Source organism: Trifolium pratense, linkage group LG3 (genome assembly GCF_020283565.1).
Source record: "Trifolium pratense cultivar HEN17-A07 linkage group LG3, ARS_RC_1.1, whole genome shotgun sequence".
Classification (NCBI taxonomy): Eukaryota; Viridiplantae; Streptophyta; class Magnoliopsida; order Fabales; family Fabaceae; genus Trifolium; species Trifolium pratense.
In genome coordinates this window covers 35,641,800-35,662,786 of record NC_060061.1, presented here as the reverse complement: position 1 = coordinate 35,662,786, position 20,987 = coordinate 35,641,800, and the positions used below count along the sequence as shown (strand labels likewise).

At 33.1% G+C, this 20,987-nt stretch overlaps 1 protein-coding gene across 1 annotated transcript; it reads right to left on the bottom strand.

Annotated features, from left to right (window-relative positions):
• Positions 1-3,316: 3,316 nt before the first annotated feature.
• On the bottom strand, positions 3,317-17,744 carry LOC123917931 (probable manganese-transporting ATPase PDR2). The gene is made up of 21 exons (XM_045969842.1): positions 17,268-17,744; positions 17,099-17,191; positions 15,673-15,875; positions 15,305-15,377; positions 15,040-15,212; positions 14,783-14,954; positions 13,900-14,004; positions 13,666-13,776; positions 13,476-13,562; positions 13,197-13,379; positions 13,042-13,092; positions 12,835-12,960; positions 11,736-11,815; positions 9,972-10,080; positions 8,470-8,598; positions 8,022-8,087; positions 7,847-7,918; positions 6,416-6,567; positions 6,069-6,180; positions 5,864-5,980; positions 3,317-4,750 (listed from the first exon to the last, which is right to left on the bottom strand). The coding sequence occupies exons 1-21, from the start codon at positions 17,514-17,516 to the stop codon at positions 3,590-3,592; spliced, it is 3,624 nt and encodes a 1,207-aa protein (XP_045825798.1). The 5' UTR covers positions 17,517-17,744; the 3' UTR covers positions 3,317-3,589.
• Positions 17,745-20,987: the final 3,243 nt, after the last annotated feature.

Below are 20,987 nucleotides of genomic sequence, written 5' to 3'. Positions count from 1 at the left end.
GAGTATTCATGGCGAGGGCCGAAGCTATAAATATGAGTTTTTTTTACGATGAACATTGCATTAAAACGTATGTGTTTATAAACATGATTTTGATTGTATTTATGATTTTATTGTATTGTACTTTAATTATGTTATTGCACTATCATATTGTGGAAATCGCGATTTTCAGATATGTACTTAGTGCTAATTTGTTTCAGTTTATGTCTGTAACTACCATGAGAGGACGGCGGAAGTAGCTTTAAATCAAAACCCTAGTTTGTAGTGTTTCTGGAATCACGGTGAAACAGAATCGAGATGGAATATTGTCGGGGATCAAAATACGGGTTTAATTTCATTGTGTGTTATTTTTCTCGATTTAGTGCATATTTGGAATAATGTTATCTTCCACCGATTCCCTGTACAAACGTAAGAAATTGTCTTGTGATGTTTTAGATATCTGCACATTGTCATGGTGGGAACGACGATATTCAAACATGTACTTATTGTGAGTTTCTTTCAACACGTGTTTTGTAACTGTGGTTAGCAGCGTTGAATGAGCGCCCAAGTTAAAGCTTCATCAAAAAGAAATAGGTTTGGTTTAAATGCAGTTTTGATTCCCTTATTTTGAATATTTTGAAGTTTTGGTCCCCCTATTTCAAAAACCAACTTTTCAGTCCCCCTATTTTAGATTTTTTGTACTTTTGGTCCCCCCACTTCATTTTGAGTCAATTTTCATGATGTGGCAGATGACACATGGACACTACAATTACACGTGACATTATTATTTATTTTATTTCAATTAATCATATTATTAAAAATTATTTTGATTACGGTAAAAAAATAATTATTTTGATTAATAAAATATTAAATAAATAAATTAAAAGAGATTAATCCCTAATTTTCCTAGAATTCTTCACCATCATAGTTGTGTTCATCCTCTCTTCTTCAAATCCAAATTTATTCGTCTATCAACAAAAAAAAATCCAAATTTATTCAACTTCATCACCAACCCCACCAAAACCTTTCTCCGTTTCTTCCACTTAACTCCTCGTAACCAAAAATCTCACTAATGTGAACAAGAAATTTTTCCATGTTTTTCAATCAGGAAATCGTTCATTGTTTCCCAATATCAATAAAATTACTTATTTATCGTCCAAGTTTATTTTTCTATAACTTTCCTCATAGCATAAAACTTCAGACCTAAAGGGAGACCAACTCAACAAAGCATTCCCTAATTTTGAAGATGAGATGAGGAAGAAATCTAGATTTGAGATGAGAGGATGACCGTAGATGAAGAAATTTGGGAAAATTAGAGATTTTTGGGATTAATCTCTTTTAATTTATTTATTTATTTAATATTTTATTAATCAAAATAAATTTTAATAAAATGATTTATTGAAATAAAATAAACAATAATGTCACGTGTAATTGTAGTTTTCATGTGTCATATGCAACATCATGAAAATTAACTCAAAATGAAGTGGGGAACCAAAAGTACAAAAAATCTAAAATAGGGGGACTAAAAAGTTGGTTTTTGAAATAGGGGGACCAAAACTTCAAAAAAATTAAAATAGGGGGATAAAAACTACATTTAAGCCAAAGAAATATTAATGTTCATCCAAATAAATTACATAATTTTAAAACTTTATTTATATTAAATATAAATACAGACTATTTTGAATTTCTCGTGTACACGCATTCATCTTGTGCTGGTGCTTCCTAGTTCATAGTCGATTTACCCTTGAAAGCATTTATCCCAATTTTTTAGTTTTTCAATTTCTATCGCTAACGTATAAAGTTTGCAGATCCATCCCATAGAGAATGATTCTAAAAAGGAAACATTGCTTCTTCCTACTACGGTTATATAAATCGAATAAATGATACTTTATTTTTGACTAAAAAGTAAATGATACTTTTTTTCACAAAAGAAAACTTAGAGCATTTCATTATTAATAATAAACAAATGGATACAAGTGAGTACATCAATGAATAAAAGGAAACTATCAGAAGGCAGACCCACATTTACTAATACATGAGCGACCTCATTAACTTTTCTCCTCAAAAACTCAATTGGGAAATTCTAAAATGAGTACTATGTTGAAAATTTGTTTTAGGCCATTTCGTAATCATGCTTTGTTATATTCAGACTTCTCAAAGACAATTGGTCAATGTTCCTTTGGTTTAAGGTTTTTTAATGGTTTGTATTTTGAACAACTTATGAATTCCTTCCATGTGATGTACTCTAACTATGATCCCACCCTTACATTATAACTATTAAGTTTTATTTAGTGGTTAACGTCATTTGCTTAGTTTGGTTGTTTGGAAAATAATAGTCAGTGCATTACCATCCACTGCTATATATATGCACCAATGTTACAATTATATATGGATGGATGGTGTGCATAAATTCCCAATTGGAACATTCCACACACGTCTTATACATGCACTATTTTGTATGCATATATTTCTTTTATTATTTATTATTTTTTCTAACGACATACAATAACAAATGCTAATAATTTTTATTTTCATAAATGTTCTACCTAAAATTATATTATATGTTCATTTTAATATATTTTTTATCATTGTCAAAATTATGTTAATATAGTAATCGGCAGTCTATTTTTGTCAAAAATTATTTCATATTATTTTCTTAACCATTACTTTTATATATATACTTATACAAAAAATAATCGCAATTTCGGCAAAGAGAGCTCCGGTCATGAATTCTTTAACCTATGTCATTATTATTGTACTATTTCGTATTATTCTATTATTTTTAGGTCAATGTTTGATATCTTAATATTATGGCTAATTATTTATCATGGTACTAAAAATTAAAATATATAATAAATGTTTGCCCGTGCGTTGCACGGGTCGGATATCTAGTAATAAACAAATGGATACAAGTGAGTACATCAATGAATAAAAGGAAACTATCAGAAGGCAGACCCACATTTACTAATACATGAGCGACCTCATTAACTTTTCTCCTCAAAAACTCAATTGGGAAATTCTAAAATGTGTACTATGAATGTATTGGCAATCATTGATAACGTCTCCGAGGTCCAATATGTAAATAAATAAATAAATAAAATCTTAAAAATACTCCAACCTAAAAGCTTATCCATTAATTAATTGATTACACTATCTTCAAATGGACTTGGTGTTAGATTGTTTTAGCATACATTTGTAATCATGGTAAGATGATGCCAGATGTGAGTACGAATCAAACTCATAATTTGTAGATTTCTTGAGACCAAATGTATATTTAATTCTTATAGAAACGAATTCCTAACATAATACAGATTTCATTTTGCCAAGATAAGAGGTCGAGTAGAATGAATTGTAATATTTGAAATAATAAAAACTAAGAAAAACATATTCTATAATTCGTAGGGCACGTGATCTAAAACTCACATTTCTCCCAAAAATGATTTAACATTAGATAAATCCCCCACCAATCAATGGGAAAAGAACTAGAAAGAAAAAACCCTATAACAAAAATTCATTACACATGCATCTCTGCAAATTGGTTCACAAGTTGAAGGCCGCATGTCATCACTGCACCGCCCATTGTCAGTCTTCTTCATCACATCTCTTAAACTACTTAGAGCTCTTTCTTCTTTTCTAAAGTAGATACAGCAACCTGTTGTCGCCTCTTCCAAGCTGGGACTTTACCGGGAAAGGCCCACCTCAACATTCTCTCCCATGAATAGCATACAAAAAACATTTGAAAAGCCCAAATCAATAGATTATTCCTCAAACCCACTGGCAACGGCACCAACTTCAACCAGTCATTCAAATCCCTGAAGATATCGGATGTTATCACAGTAAAGAAACCAACAGCAGCAACGAGGGCATACATGAATGGCCTGTTTTCAGAAATACTTTGGTTGAAGGGATGGCCCATATAGTTTACAGCAAATGTGGCCACCTGGATCATCATGCTCACCATGTAGGAAACGGTATTAACCAGGTTGGGATGAAAACCTGCATCTGGTTCAATACATTCCTCTGGCATGTATTTTTCAGCTGCTTTGACAGATGATATCAGAAAAAACAGGTGAACAGTAAATTGTCCCAAGAGGGAAAGCAAGACATAAGCACAGAAGATGTTGGGGTGGGGACGTTCAGCTGAGAGAGTGGGAAGAGGGCGTGCATGTGAGATAAAGAGGAAAAATGCAGCAGTGAATACACCACTTATTGTGGCTTGTACATCACCTAGCTTGACACCATCCAGATACATAACACTCAACACATATGCAGTAGAAAGGCAGTTGAGGCCAAGAATTTTAAACATCTGGAGGGTTGTCACTAGGGTACTTCGGCCTTGTCGAATTATGTCAGTGGTGGGAGCAACAGATGCATGCTTAGCAGTGAATGGGGATGCCATCGAGGCATCACCAAGCTTCACAATGGGTGCTCGGCCATCTCCTTCCTCGTTAAGCTCATCCATCATCCTCTGAAGCCTCTGTCTTTGATTCTCAGCAGCAGTTAGATGACGGTTACCAGATGAATTGCTGGTGGAGTCTGATGGTATAGCAACTCTGGCTCTTTGAATGCTGGCAGAGTCTAATTGTGAAGCACCTCTGGCTCTTGATGTGCCTTCTCCATGTGGGATAATCGTCTTTCCAGATGTTTCCAGCGCAGGCTTAGATGATTTATTTTGCTTAGCAGATTTTGAACTGTCTTCCCCAGATGCTTCTGAAGAGGACTTTCCACCTTGAGTTGGAGGTATTGCATTCAGAAGAGCAACTCCTACATGGGCCTAAATCAGAGAAGTTAGTCTCCAGTCCTGCACCCTATACTCTAGGTAAAAGAAACACACAATATACAAAATGGTAAAATAAAACAGATTAAATACCAGCAGAGCCACAGATTAAATACCAGTCATATTAGAAAATCAGATTCAAATGTTTTTCATTACAAACATGAAAACTCTAAAGAATTGCATGGCTATTAACAAAAAATATTGCCAACAGATCATCTAAATGCAATAGGACAATTTTATAACAATATTTTCCACTGGACAAAGGGTGTGTTTGGTAACACAAATAAGCTAGCTTATAGCTTATTCTATGAGCTTATAAGCTTGTTTCAAAAAATTAGAGGTGTTTGGTAACAAGCTTTTTTTACTAGCTTATAGCTTTTTTCCGGATGCTATTTCAAGTAGCGTTTGAGCTTATAGCTTATAGCTTTTTACACTTTATTCCATTTTTACCCTTTAATTTAATAACTACCCACTCTAAAAAATAAACTACCCACTATCAATTATGTCATTTTATATTTATTAACCACTTCAAAAGCTAATTTTACCAAACACTTTAATTTCAATTAGCTAGCTTTTCAGCTATCAGCTATAAGCTAGCTTTTCAGCTATCAGCTAACTTATCAGCTATCAGCTAGCTTATAGCTTATTTTTACCAAACAGACCCAAAGTAAATAAGGATACCAGAAAGGTTCCTTAACAATTTTGTATATTGTAAATTAAAAACAGATTGAAATTACTCCCTCTGTCCCATAACATTTGTCACAATTTACCACTTCACACAAATTAAGAAAATATGACAAATGAAAGAAAGAGAATGATAATTTTACTAGTCTACGCTTGTCAATTATAGGTGCATCTCGTTACAATAAATGCAAAGTGGAGAATAATAACTTGGAAGTGGTGTAAGTTTTATTAATTAGAGGGTACAATTGAAGAAGAAAAAAAACTATTTAAGTTACATTGGAAATCAAAAGTGAAAATCTTTTTGGGACAATTTTTTTTTGCAAATGTGACAAATTATTATGGGCCAAAGGGAGTATTTATTTTTCTAACATTCAGGAAAAATATTGTTCTATTGAATATTAACATGATTTCATAAACACTAAATACCTGTTTCAGAGCTCCAACATCATTGGTTCCATCCCCACACATCAATGTTACCCGTCCCACTGTTTTGAAAGTGGTCAAGATAAGTTCCTTTTGATCAGGAGCAACTCGAGCAAAAACCTGAGACCAGAGTTTGACTGTTATTGATAAATGCAGTTCAAAATGCCCAGTTCTAATCTTTAGTTTAAGTTTAAGCATCAATCAAAACCTTCACATAAGGAATGACTAGAAGATGAGCTGATGTCTGTTGCAACATCTCAAAGCAATCACCGCCAACACATAGATCATGAGTCTCTGACAAAAATTCTACCTCTTTCCCACTAAAACAGAGTATAAGTATACCTATGATCAGTCTATAAATATAAGAAACGAAAAAAGAAAGAAAAAAAAAACAGAAACAACAGCAGAAAAGAGTTCGGTCGGAAGCATTAAGGAGTAGGAAGATCATCTTAACATCGTACACTCAACAGCAGCTTACCAAAGTAAATAAGACATAGTAAAGAACAATCACATATATAAGATAGCACAACCAGATAAAACAAAATTTAAAATTACCTGTAGGGAATGTTCTCACGCTCATCAGGGGACACCCAATTATATCCTTCACCATTACTTGCTGGACTAAGGATTAATGTTGGTTTTGATATAATATTAACTTGGCTAGCGACATGACAGGCCGTCAAAGCTTGGTCACCAGTAATCATCACCTATCAATTTAGCCCAAAAAGATGTTGGTCAATTAGTTGTTCTTATTAGTTAAACAGGATCCCAAAACCCTTTATCCTTTCCCAACACCCACCCCCAAAATTGAGGAAAGATGGTTTGCTATAATGCTATTAAAGGGAGCATCTGTGTCAAACTATAGAATCATTACTCCCAGGAATTTTATTCTCAGAAATATTATTCCCAAGTACAATCTACAAGTATGTTTGGTAATTACATGATACTCTTACGACTGCTCAAAACCAATTTAGTTGATTTTTTTAAAAAAATTAAATAAAATAACAGAAATATGTGGTAGAAAATGGGAAGTTACAGTTGGTTAGGTTTTAATGTGGTTTCTATTATGATTCCCACCACTCTATGATGGGAATAAAACGAGAGAAAACATGAACAAAATATTCAAGGGAATCCATAATGCCCAAAAATATATATTTTTTAAACCTGAACCAACCATGGGAATATAATTTAACAACTGTAATCTCTGAAGACAGCACAAAGTAGCTGTACAAAGAAGTATAGCTTTATCAACAATGGTGGACTGTACAGCAGAAAAAACCTTAGCAATATGTTGAACTGGGGTGGTTGAACAACAGCAACAATATAATAGCCAAATCTTATCCCACTAGATAAGAATGGCTTCATGAATCAAACGACGTCATAAAGCCCTGTCTCAAAGGTAATTCATTTATTCAGTAATTTTAAACTCGGACAAGTCATCGAACCATCAAAATAGTGGGTCAATGATTGAACCAGTGGGTCACTAGTTGAACTGCAAGATCGGTCTATAAGTATAACCCCAAAAAAATGATTACGACAAATGCGACATAATTATAATCTTCTATTAACATGACTTGTACATCATTTATAAAATATTCTCTTAAATAATATTACACTGTCATGCATGGTAAAGTAATTTTGACATAAAGGGATTCACTTTTTGGTTAAACTCCTGGTAGTGAGTAACAATGTTAAACTCACAATACTGAACGCACTCAAATTAAAGCATAACTCCTACTATGAATTTATCACTTGGTAAAAACACGACCCAGAGGTCATAAGAAAATAAGTAGGGTTTTCTGTTCAATCCCCCACACTGCCCCCACCACCCAAAGGCTGGTGTTTCTAGCTCTTGTAAGATAAATTATTTTGCAATCTAAAGAGTTCTAGCTCTTGTAAGATAAATTGTTTTCCAATTTATTTTCCAATCTAAAAGGTTCTATTGTTTGTTTTTACAAGAGAAGTCAAATCAAATGCCACACTTACCAAGTCATGTGAAGATTCTTTCAATCCAGCTAAAACAGTAGCAGAATCTGATCTTATGGGACAATTAAACACCTAAAATCAACATAATGACAACTTTTAGCATCAAGTCAATGAAGACGGAAATTGTATAGATTTACATAAGTTTCATGTTAGGAGGAGGAAGATTATCGATTACCACAAAACCAGCAAAAGTAAGTTCACTCTCCACCATATCCCTATCCAAGCTTCTAGCTTCACTGACCTTCAAGCAGTTAACAAATGATAAGTGACAGTCCAAAAGAAGCAAATGGGTGAAACTTTAATTAATTTTATGATCCCACAAATGGTAGGGGAAGGAAACCAAGCATTCTACAAATGAAGATCTGGTTCTCTTAATTACACTTGAATTTAGGATCCAAGATCATTGAAATGATACGACAGGTAAATTAAATAAGTATGTCAAACAAACTACACAAAATTGTCAATAGAAATTAAATCAGAAAAACAAATTGAAAATGTTCCCAACCAACAGTTTGTTCACTTTGGAATTACGCTGTGATCTTTCCAGTTTCCCTTTGCATAATTTGAAATATATCATAGAAAAAAGTTCATAAAGCACATTGCCGAACCCCTAATGTTCTTACTGTCATGTCAGGAAGAGACTTGTGAGCCAGAGCAAGAACACGAGACCCTTGACGTGTATATCTTTTGTAGGTCTCAACATATGCTGGAGGTACATTAATGAGCCTATCTTGTATAATTTCTGGGGCACCCTGAAATATAAGGTAAAAGAAAAATGCTAAGAGAGAATCAAAAAGGAAAATACCACAGTAAATCAGTTACCGCTACTTAAAACACTAAATATGTGTAGGTGATAATTCTATTAGAAAACTAGGTAACACGCTTCAAACTTCAAATGCATAACTAGTGAGGGAAAAATGGACCCATAATGGATCCCCCACCTTTACCTGGACCCTAATGTGGCAGGAGCTTTACAGCACCATGTTGACCTTTTATTCAGACTAGAGTCAATACATTTAAATATAATCAATTCTAATGTGACAGAAGAAACAATAAAATGTTAAAGTCCAACAAGGGAACACTATTTTATTTTTTTAGAACTTAAATTTTCTTTTGTTTTTTTTATCAAAAAGTTAAAAAAAATAATTAGAAAAGCATCAACCTATATTGAGGAATGTGATAAAAGTGCATAATGTATATTATCTAAATTGGGATTAACACCTCTCACCTCTAATTGAATTCTACAAACAAAATATCAGGTGAGTGTAAAATACAAAGCTAATCTTACCAATTAATATTATATGTGTGGACAAGATTAACCTAAAGTACATCAATCTTGGCCATCTACGTGGTAATAAAGTTGGGATTAACACCTCTCACCTCTAATTGAATTCTTCAAACAAAATAATGATGTATGTTTAAACTATAAGCCAATGGGTAGATATCATTGTACTACTCTAGAAGAACAATAGACATTGGGCCACACGGCATAAATTTAAGGAAACCATAGCATAAGAGCCAACAGAAAAACTTCAAACATGCAAGAATTTAATAGAAAAAGCTTTTGAAGAACTCGGATTGTGTTCAATACATTCAAACATAACAGAACCACCTTACTTACAAGAGCACATCAATAATGACAAAAAAATTATATTTGAAGTTATGTTTAGAGTAAGCTAGTAGAGTATGTGTCTTAGTTGTGTGTAGGTCCTATGGATGCTGTACAGCTCACAGCAGCTATGAAACTGTATAACTGCAACTGCCAAATTCGTATAAATGGATTTTTGTTATACATTTTGCTGACAACTATAAACGTATTACCCCTCTGTAAATTTAAATAACAATGAAAAAAACAATCAGATCCAGTTCTCAGAACCTTCTCTGCATTTTCTAAGCGTTTCTCAGATTTTCTCTTCTGTTGCTTTTCAACAAGTTAACAACATAAAATATGCTAGTCCTGAATTCTTGACCCACATCAGACATGGGTATTTTATACTGTTTATTTTCATTCCCAGCGTGGACTTGTATTGTTGAACATTTCATAACCCCAGAAATAAACGCTATCACAAAGTGTTATTTCTAAAAATTGCACATTTCTATTCAGGACAATTAGAATGCAACAAACCTTCACAAATGCAAAAAATTCTTCCTGAATACGAACAACAACTGCCATTCGTTTTAAGTGAGATGCAAAATGATACCGCTGAACAATTTGGACAGGATGGCCATTTCCCCTGAAATTTGATAACAAAATCATTAAAAAACAAAGATGGCACAGAGAGAGCTGAGCTGTAAAAGAAAACAAATTTGGAAAAATAATCAAGGGGGAAAAGGAATAAACAAAAGCATTCAAACCATGGTTATCCAATCAGCATTCAAATGTTAAATCAGTAAACAAATTTTCTGAATCGTGGATCAAATCTTATTATGAATCGTAAGATACATGATCAATAAAAATGACATTTTTAAGTAAAAACAAAACAAGATACATAGCAAAAAATATGTTGACATATCATATACAAACCTCCAAATAATTCAATATTCAAGTCGTAAACTAAATGACAAAAGAAAAAAGTTAGCTATACAAGGTTTACAAAAACAAAGTGGACGCTAAGTTCAGGTTGTGATTCATTAATGAATTAGGATTCGCAATTGAAGATGAAATTCATGTACATGAGATTCATATAGATTGGGTTCAGTTTTACATTGAATTGAGATACGTAAGATAGTGATAACTATGATTCAAACTACAAACATGATAGTTGTGAAGTCAATATTGAATAGTGTATCATACTCATCATAATAATCACAATTCAAGATGAAATTCATGTCACATGAGATTCGCATAGATTGGGTTCACTTTTATATTGAATTGAGATACGTAGGATAGTGATAACTATGATTCAAACTACAAACAAGATAGTTGTGAAGTCGATATTGAATAGCATATCATTGCATCCAACCCCCCAAAACGCTATGGTGATGTGGTGGGCACCAGTATGGTTGTTACGGTATAATTAGGGAAACAAAACATGAAATTTATCATTAACAAAACAAGAAATTTAAACCATACACGTAAAAGCTCATAAATAGAATAAAAAACACAAAATTAAAGATGTATCCACAACTAATAATCAAATTCATTGTTACCAATATAAAAACCCAATTTAAAACAAATATGTTTGAGACTCCAGCCTCCAAGACTTAAAATATGTCTACTAAGCATTCAAAATAAATACAAGTGATTCCTTGAATGGAACGCAATCACCATCTCCAAGCTATTCCTCATCATCTTGTTCACTCTCATCACTACTAGACTTTATTTGTTCTGCAACCTCCCCCTCCTCTGTCTTGATGGGTTGTGCCTCTATAGGGACAGCTTAGTTCCTAATTCTTTCAGGCCCAAGGAGAAGAGTTGGTGTTTGGCTGTTCGGAAGAAGAAAAAACGAGGGTATTCTGATTTTCGGGCCAAATTGAGGGCGTAATTGGATTTTTGCAGTAGGGCTTCCGTGTAGTGGCTGCTGCTTACTTGTGTCACTACGGCCACTACTCAAAACTACAACACTATACAGTTCTGTGTAGCACCTATGGGCTTCTAACTACGCTACTATACAGGGCTATAGCAGCCACGACTGACTACAAATATATACACAAACATATAGTAACATAACATGTCCCCAGTAGTCAAATATTCTTTGCTTTCTCATTATATTTTCTAGTTTTGGCAACAGGAACACTGGAATGTAAACAGTTTGTTGGCTGTGATGAGCAACAATCAATGTAAATGAGCTCAAATACCAAAAATCATCATCAACAAAAAAAATTCACATCAGCTGAATCAACAGATAAGACATGTGGAATTAAGATACTTAAGCAGAAAAATATTCACCTTTTAGGAATGGCCTTCTCATCAGATTTATAACTCCAATCGATTCCTTTAAGTGCAGCCTTCTCAAGAGGATCTCCAACCTGTGGGATATTAAGGGATTTATAATATGATAGTATCAACAAATAATAGCAAAGGTGGAGCATGAAAAATAGGTTGTTGGCATTGATGAGATGATACACAGCGGGAAAAGTGGCGCATATGAAACAAAGTTACAAACAACAGCATGGAGATGTTGCACAAAATGTAAAACATCCTTCTTTTTAATTTGTGAACTTATTTATTTTATGTATTTGTTTGTGAATTTGATGAATTCATCAATTATAATATGTATATATTTGCAATGAAGTTTTGCACTATAGTTATCTATTTATTATTATCCAGTTCAACTGTGGTCCATGCCAGTTGAACTGATTAAACCATGGCCCGCAGGTCTCACTGATTCGATCTCCCGTCCAGTTTTTAAAACAACAATCAATTAGATATCTTAGATCATCTCTTAGAATTGGTTTCTATGTTTCTTAATATTTTGTGATTTACTTCCTTATTTAAGTTTAAGTAGCATTAGGAGTCTAGTAAGTAACTACCATGATTGTTTCCTTATTTAGTTAAGATTAGGAGTCTATTTCTGGTATTGATATAAATAAATCTCATTAGTCTTTTGAATCAAAACCATAGCTAAACTTCAAAGCCTTCAAAACTTCTCTTCCCTACTTCCATATCTAAAACCCAAGTGTCAGTTCCCTATCGCATTATAATAAATAGAGGCATACAAGACATGTGAACTTGCCCATTGATTCAATTGAAAACCAATAATGATATTCTTCTCCCTTGGATATAATGTTATCAGGCCTTACATCAATTAATCAAGAACCTTGTGAGTCACACGTCTATGATCTAAAATGTTAAACTCAGTCTCACTAAGTTTCTTTCACAAATCTACATTACAAAAAACTATAAACTATACAACAATGAATTCAGGAGCAACAAAGTTGAGGGAAAATATTGAACTTTGCCATGTTACTGAATTCATGTTCAACAGCATAACAAGGTCCGAAAACTAAAACTCAAATTAACAGTCACAGAAATAAGAGAGTCATACCAGTTTATTCTCAACAAATACCAATGCATGGCAAGAAGCCAGGATTTCTAGTGTTCGTATAGGCACTCTACTCATGTCAGATTCCAAATCTGTAGTTTCTGTCAAGCCAACAACTCCAGAAAATTCCTATTAAATGGGAATAAAGGCATTATATTGCAGAACATGGTCTAAGATGATAAATCAATACCAAGTCTTATGTGGGCATACCATATCATCAGATGTAAGTGTCCCAGTCTTGTCAAAACAACATATATCAACCTATAGGCAAGGTAGGAAGTTCAATAAAAACCAATGTCAGTAAATGATTTATATATTACAAAGAAAAGAGAGCACAATAGTAAAAACAGTAAACCTCCAGGTACCTTCCCAGCAAATGGTATCCGGAAAGGTTCTGTGCAAAAAATTCCACGGCGAGCCAGTGCAATCAGAGAAGTATTAACAGCTATTGATAATTCCATTGGTAGCTCGGGAGGTATCACAGAAGTAACAATAAGAGAACAACTTAGTATAAGTTTATACTTGCTCCTTGTGGGGTCTTCTAGCCCCTGTAGCATATATCATTTAAATTTTACCAAGTCAGATTACAAGTCACTATCAAAACCAAGCCACATATTTACCATTCATCGGTATGAAAGCATTACCTTAATAAGCACATAACCTGCCGCAATTAAAGCAAATACAACCAAGAATAAAATGAACAATCCACTTTCCCAGCTATTAGCAGTCACCTACGATTAGTCAAACCCAAAAGCAGGGGGGGGGGGGGGGAATTCATCAAAATGAGGGGCCGAAAATATATTTTGGGGATTAATAAAGACTATATCAATTTACCCTTTCTGTAGAGAATAAGATTGTTCGCATCAACTTTCCTTGACTTGTTTCAAACCCCGTTCGCAGGACAACAGCCAAGCAGCCACCATCAGGTGTTTTTAGAGGAAAGGTCTGACTCCAGCAAGATTGTTAAAAACAAAAAGGATAAGAAACATGAAAACGAGCTCAACAGTAAATGGAAATATGTGTGTGTGTGTGTGTGTGTGTGTGTGTATATATTCAGCCTGAAATAACCTTATCTGGAGAGTGCTGCAATATTTTAGTTCCACCAAATAAAACATGGGTTTTATCTCGCTTTGCTGACAACTTCTCCTCCATACCTCTACCCGCGATAGAAATCTAAAAGGATGACGAGATCTAAATGAGAATCACCCAGAGTAACTCTGACATAAAAGTCTTGGATACCCATGGGCTTATCAGAGATGTATTCGGATATGCCAGCCAGACAACTATAAGAAAGATTGAAGATGTCCTATTCCAGACTTACTAATTTTCATGAGAAAGAGAGGTCCAGGGATGATAGCGAATTCACACAATCAGACATAGTTAAATGCACATAACACGAGTAAACATAGACATGCAACTAAAATTTAAATTTTGGAAAGAAAAAATGAAATAAAATTGTATGTTTTATTTAAATCATATGGCGATCGAATCACAATGCAGTAGGCATATAGTAAATAAAGAATGACAGAAGGCAAAAAAAATAGCATGGCACAATTAGAGACCAGCAGAGAGTAAAGGTCAAACAAATATTCAGCAAAATGTTTCATCATATCTGTCTAAACTAGACGCTAAGCTGGATGGGGGAAAAAACAATACAGTTGCTTCTAGACAGAAAAAACACGTGTCACATTTGAAGAAAAATGTTGCATCATATTAGTTAAACCATTACTAATAGCCAGAAGGTACTCAACAAACAACCAAGGTTAACAATGTCCAACCCGGCAAAAAAAAATGATAGAAAAACTTGCAATCAACATAAATTCATCTACTCAAAGTTCCAATAAAATATATACCCCTCCCCCTGCCCCGTAAAATTTTTAAGCATCACATATTCATTACTGCTTATACAATATTTGAGTATCTTAGCAATTAGTTCAGAAAAGAGAAACACCTTCCATTGAGGAGTAGACTCGCCTGTGAGAATAGCTTCATTCACAATTGCACTTCCAGCCAAAATAAGCATGTCTGCAGGTACAGATTTTTCCTCTCCATTCTGACCAGAAGAGCGGCCTATAGAAACAACATCTCCAGGCAAAAGGTCTGTACCAGAGATTTTTACCCACCTATAATCAAGACAATATACAAGAAAACATTAAATTGCACTGCTTTAAACCTAAATATGAGCTTGCTAATGATGAGATAACATACTTGCCACAACGATGAACCATTACGATCTGATTATCCACTCTAACACGTCTTAACTCAGTCAGAGTCCTCAACCGACTTTTTGCCATGGTTGACTCAAACATAAACAGCATAAATAGAGTAAACAAACTATAATACCAATATTCATCCAAACACCAGAGACCAACACAGAAAACCTGATCATAATATAAGCAAGACCCAGTTCAGATCAAAAGTTAGAATGATGACCAAACACAGTTAAGAGAGAAAAAGAACGTCAAAGATTTACCTGAAATACGAAAAAAGGTTCCATGCAGTGCTCTTTCATCAATTTCTGAAATGTTGGTTGAGGATAATCAAATCTAGAAGATAAACAAGGAAAACATTAGAGATCAAAACTAAAGCATAACCCTGATAGACCAAATGAGAAAGCACATTGTTTTGAGAAAAACAGAAGGAACGAATAATCATCACAAATACCAAAGTAGGTGGTTGCATCTAAGATATGTCTAATTCAGAAATATTATATAAGCACAAAATTTCAAAAACACATTATAATTTCACAACAAAAAAAATTCAGTACTGAAGGGAAATAGATGCATATAAAAGAATTAATGATGATGATGATGATGATGATCAAAGATAAAGGAAACCCACACATTCCGCCCCCATTTCTCAGTAGCAGCAAGAACTTTGGCTTCGGAGCCATGACCAGTACTCTTGACATAATATTGAAATGTTTCCTTGGTAGGGTAAGAAAGTTTGCAAAAAGTCCCCTTCTCCTTTGAATAAACAAAACATTGTTTTCTAAAATCAAAGTAAACCTCTTCCAGATCCACTGCTAATGAAGAACCTGCAGACTGAACAAGCAAATAGTAGCCAAATACTTAACCATGGTAGACAACCAAAGCAAGAACCTTTGAATACAGAACAAAACAAGAAGAAAAAAACTCAACAAAACAGAGTCAGTAAGACAGTGAAAGAACATGTAAGCAAAGAAACAGCTGGCAAAAGTGGGAGAACAGTATCAAAGCGCGAGATTACATGGGATAACAATACAATTAGTTTAAAATTATCAACGAATGGCACCACAATTTTTTTGAAAACTTGGTATCCGGCCCTATGACAAAATGGCACCACAATTATGCACAATGTGCATCATCAAATAAGAATATATAATCAAAAGATAAATTTCAAACATAAAATTAAGCAAAGATTATACATAAACAAAAAACCAAAAAACATAAAGAAAGAAAAAACAAACACACAAAATTATCAAATATGCCAATCTGCCTGGATAACTGTATAGAGCTGCATGTATCGTAGCAACACTAAGAAGCAAAGATTGCTTTATCCAATAAAAGAGGTAGCAAAAATAAATTGTCCTTGAAAATGAATATGGCTTTCCTTCCCAAACAACAGGCAACCAGTCAATGCATGTATTTCAAACTGCCAAAAGTAAGAGAAAAAAACGTTCCCCGATTTACTCAAAAACTCTAAATTGGAAATGAAAAATTGCTCCAAATCAAACAAAAACAATAGCCAGGGCAGCAATAGGTGAGACAGATTACTGGCATGTAACTATACATTACCAACCATAAACACAATGAGCTGTAACCTTAAACACTTTTTTCCAGTTTACATTACAATGAGCTGCAAAAATCTTATGGTTCCCTTATCAAGTTTTTCAATGCATAAACTCAATATAAATCTCTCCATTGAAATTTCAAAATAGCTTTCTCCCCTTAAACCCTTTAGTATCTCAAATCTTTTTTCAATCATTCGAATCAAAAAAAGATCCCAAAAACTCGTGTACCATATACACTTGCCTTTATAGCAACTATAAGATCCAAAATACTCTCTAAACAGGATTGTAAGTTCAAATATAAACCCTTCCAGCGAACTGAGAGTTAATCCTTTCAATTCTATTCTCAATTAGTAAATTCACAACTAAATACATTTCTCACATCTCATCAATACAATACAACACTAATTAAAGAACTCAATAAACAAAAACACATGAAATAATCAAAAACCTCACTTCAATTTCAACTCAATAATCAAAAACACATAAAATACTTACTGGTTTTCGATAATTGAGCGGCACAACTTCTTTAGAACCGCAAAATTTCGCCGGAGTAATCTTGCACGAATCAGCCTGATCAATATTTTTAACCTACACACAACCAAATTATAAACAAACGTTCTAAAATTCAACAAACGCAATGAAAATCCACATGTAGAAAAATCACCTTGCTATAATACGCAAAGCATTTGAAATCAACGGACCAAGCGGTGAAGAGACACACGAGAATGTGAAAAGAAGCGAGTGCACCTAAAACAATACAAGCATCAACGAAATCGAGGCTTGGAACAATAGTTGAAGCCCACGCGCCGTATAGAATAGCGAAAGGCCAAATATCTAAGCGCCATGGCCAGTGTTTCTTCCTAAGCAAATCAACTCTGTCTACGACCTTGCCGCCGACGTGAAAAGTCGACATTGATCGGTTTTTTCTGTTAATCGATTGAAGAGTGAAGAATTAGGGTTTGTAGATCTGATCGGAAATTTTGGTGAATGAAAGCGGTTGGGTTTAACGCCTCGCCAGTTGCGAGGATTTAGTCTCTGTATGTGTGCGACTCTTCGCAACTATGATTCGCCTTCTAGTCTCTCATTTCTTGCTTTTCTTTTTTTCTTTTTTCTTTTTTTGTTAGTAGCAATCTAGATTTTTGTTTTTTTATTAAGGGTTAGGGCACATGTTAAGATATACCAAAATAGAATTTCAACATTTAATGATACAAGAAATTTAATGCTTTAAAAGTCAAAATGCACAAATTAGTATTTAATAATTTCTATTTTTGTTTCCTTAACATGTGTCTTAAGGGCACAAGTTAACGTTCTCCTTTTATTAAACCTTTTTTTCTTAATTACTAGGATTTAAAGCCCAATTTGGAGTAATGATTAATAGACTTAGCAAAATTAAAATTAAGTTTCTTTTGACCAGATTTTTTCGTAGATGAAATCATCCGTCAATAATTTATGCATACTAGTGTGAAATTTTAAATACAAAATATCGGCAAAAATGTCTAGTCTGTCGGTATTAATATTTGTTAGTAGTTAGATTTACGAACTCAATTGAGAGTTGAACTCTAGATATTTGATATGATGGTAAAAAGAAGAGTATGTATTAAAGAGGTCTCGAGTTTGAGTCTCGCTAATATCTTGACCTGAAGTTGTGGTTAACTTAAATGAAGTGTAGAGGTGCACGAGACGATGGACTTCTATCGTTGGGCTTAGAAGCAGGTGTGGCTCTTTGTTTAGTGATCTTGAGAGGTATATGTATGTTGGAGTTGTGGTTTAGTAGTATATGGGTTTTTTTTTTTTTTTGTTGTTGAGGGGAGTGGAGTCCATGGATTATGTTTAGACTTTGCGTCTTGGGTCGAACGAGTGAATTCAACTTAACTTAGGCTATTTGGTTGTATCTTAAATTGCCTTGTTTGTTCAACTTTGGTCTGAAGTTAATAATCTTTTTCATTTTCTTTAATTGACTGTTAATTGTTTTTGGCAAAGACCGATATTTTAAGGGGTCTAAATCTTTTGCCTTTATTATGACGAAAAAATCATTTGTGTTGTCATTCTAACAAAAAAAATTGAGAGTTAATTATGTGCAATTGACATTTGGTCTTGAACTGCCTCTACATGTTAGTATTATTTTATATTGGTTAAGTTTTCCACCAATTTAGAGGTGGTGGGACTTTTTTTTCCCTTCTTTTCAGTACGATTTTTCTTGGTTTGTTGAGCTTTTCAAGTGTTTGTAGTTAATTACTTTTGCTTATAATTTGAGACAAGAAAAATTAATTTATTTTCTTATAAATAAATATGGAACAGAGGGAGTATGTCTCATTATTTTGAATTTTCAAGTAACATACCTTTCCTCTTTTATCTCATCTAACATAAGAAAAAAGAGGTACCCCATATTTCACTCTTTCTATTATTTTATCACTCACATTTCTATTCATTTTGTAGAATTACAATCATCTTCATTTTTCAAAAGAATTGTATCGGAGCTTTATTTGTAGAAACGCATATGCAAATAAGTTTGAATTTATTTTTTAAAATATTTAATCATGATGAAACTCATTTTGTGGTGAAATTCATTGCCTATTTTTGGTGTTTCTCCCTCTCTAATTGTAACTCTTCATTTAAAAAAATAAATAAATAGAGAATATGGTGAACACAAATGAAATCCATTAGTGGAACTCATTTAGTGTTGAAATCCATTAACTACAAATGAATTCCAATGTCATATGCCTTGCTATATTTGTTTCCATTAAAAGTTGTCGTGGATCATGCATCGTCACATGATTCATTCACTCTTATCTGTCTTGTCTCTGAGCCTTCAAATATATTACTTTTTGACATCTCAATCTTACCTGATTTCAAGAGTCTCATTTCCCGTGTTTCACTCACTTTAAACCTTGAATGTTCGCATCCAAGAGTCCCCTTCCAATTGAAACTTCTTCATGGGCAATCATATCCTTTCACATTCTCTTAAAACGAACAATGTGTAAATACTACGTCTTCAATCTTAATTATTATAAGTAAAAAAATATAACTTTTACATTTATTATTTTTTTTGAAGATAGTTAAACACAATTTTTTATTTTATGTAAAATGAAAATACATTTACTAACATTGGAGTAATTGCGTGTTTTTATATTTGAGGTTATAAAATTATGACAATTCTTTTATGCATGTTATTGTTGTCCTTTATTATAAGAATCGTTTACAAAAATCACGGATATTAAAAAAAATTGTTAGAATAATAATTTTGCCTGAAATGTTGTAACTATTACAATAATAGCACATGTCTTATATGCATTTATTATTGAATTTTTATATTTTAAGACAAAATTGATGGTATGATCTCAATTGTTAGTTGATTACAATCAGAAGGGGGTTGAAACTACTTGAGGTTAGAACGGACTCCCGAACTAGATTAAACTGGTGGTGAAAGCTAAAAAAAAATAAAAATTGATGGTATGATAAAGATATATTTGAAAAAAGAGTAATAAATGCACATAAATATGTGTTGATGATCTTATATTTTTTTTTTACAAATGTTGATGGCCTTATATTTTTTTTAAGAAAAATCTTATAAGGGTGTGTTTGGTAACACAAATAAGCTAGCTTATAGCTTATTATATGAGCTTATTGTTTCAAAAAATTATAGGTGTTTGGTAACAAGCTTTTTGTACTAGCTTATAGCTTTTTTTCAGATGCTATTTCAAGTAGCATTTGAGCTTATAGCTTTTTACACTTTATTCCATTTTTACCCTTTAATTTAATAACTACCCACTCAAAAAAATAAATTACCCACTATCAATTATGTAATTTTATATTTAATAACCACTTTAAAAGCTAATTTTACCAAACACTTTAATTTCAATAAGCTAGCTTTTCAGCTATCAACTATAAGCTAGTTTTTCAGTTATCAGCTAGCTTATAGCTTATTTTTACCAAACAGACCCTAATTAGGGACGAAAGGAATTAAGTAAGCAGTTAAGTTGTTAAAAATCTAAGAAAAGTAACTTTCAATACAATTTAAATCTTCATTTAAAAGGATTTTTTTTCTTTAACTCCTTCGTAAGGAAGGACACTTGTTACCGATAAGTACCAAATATTAGCGAAAGTACATATTAAAAATAGGCGATTGTTAAATTCTTATATTTTGGGAGGCACAAGTTAATATGCATAAGGTCAATCTTATGTATGGTGCATAAGTTAATCACAACCATCCGATCATAGACATTTTGATGAAACATGTTATCATCTCAAAATCCCAAACTAAGTAAGTAAGTTTCGAATTAAAAGTCAAACTAAGTAAGTTTCAAATTGATTCATGTTCCAAATCATGTCCTCAAGCTTTTCCAACCGTTTATTTTGCTTATTTCGCTCAAATAAGTGTTTTCAA

Excerpts from the sequence above, each read along its gene's own strand:
- LOC123917931 (XM_045969842.1), bottom strand. The coding sequence starts at position 17,516 with ATGTCGACTTTTCACGTCGGCGGCAAGGTCGTAGACAGAGTTGATTTG. Across the intron at positions 6,181-6,415 it reads CGTGAGAACATTCCCTACAG|TGGGAAAGAGGTAGAATTTT; the intron begins GTAATTTTAAAT and ends ACTCTGTTTTAG. Across the intron at positions 4,751-5,863 it reads ATGTTGGAGCTCTGAAACAG|GCCCATGTAGGAGTTGCTCT; the intron begins GTATTTAGTGTT and ends TCTCTGATTTAG.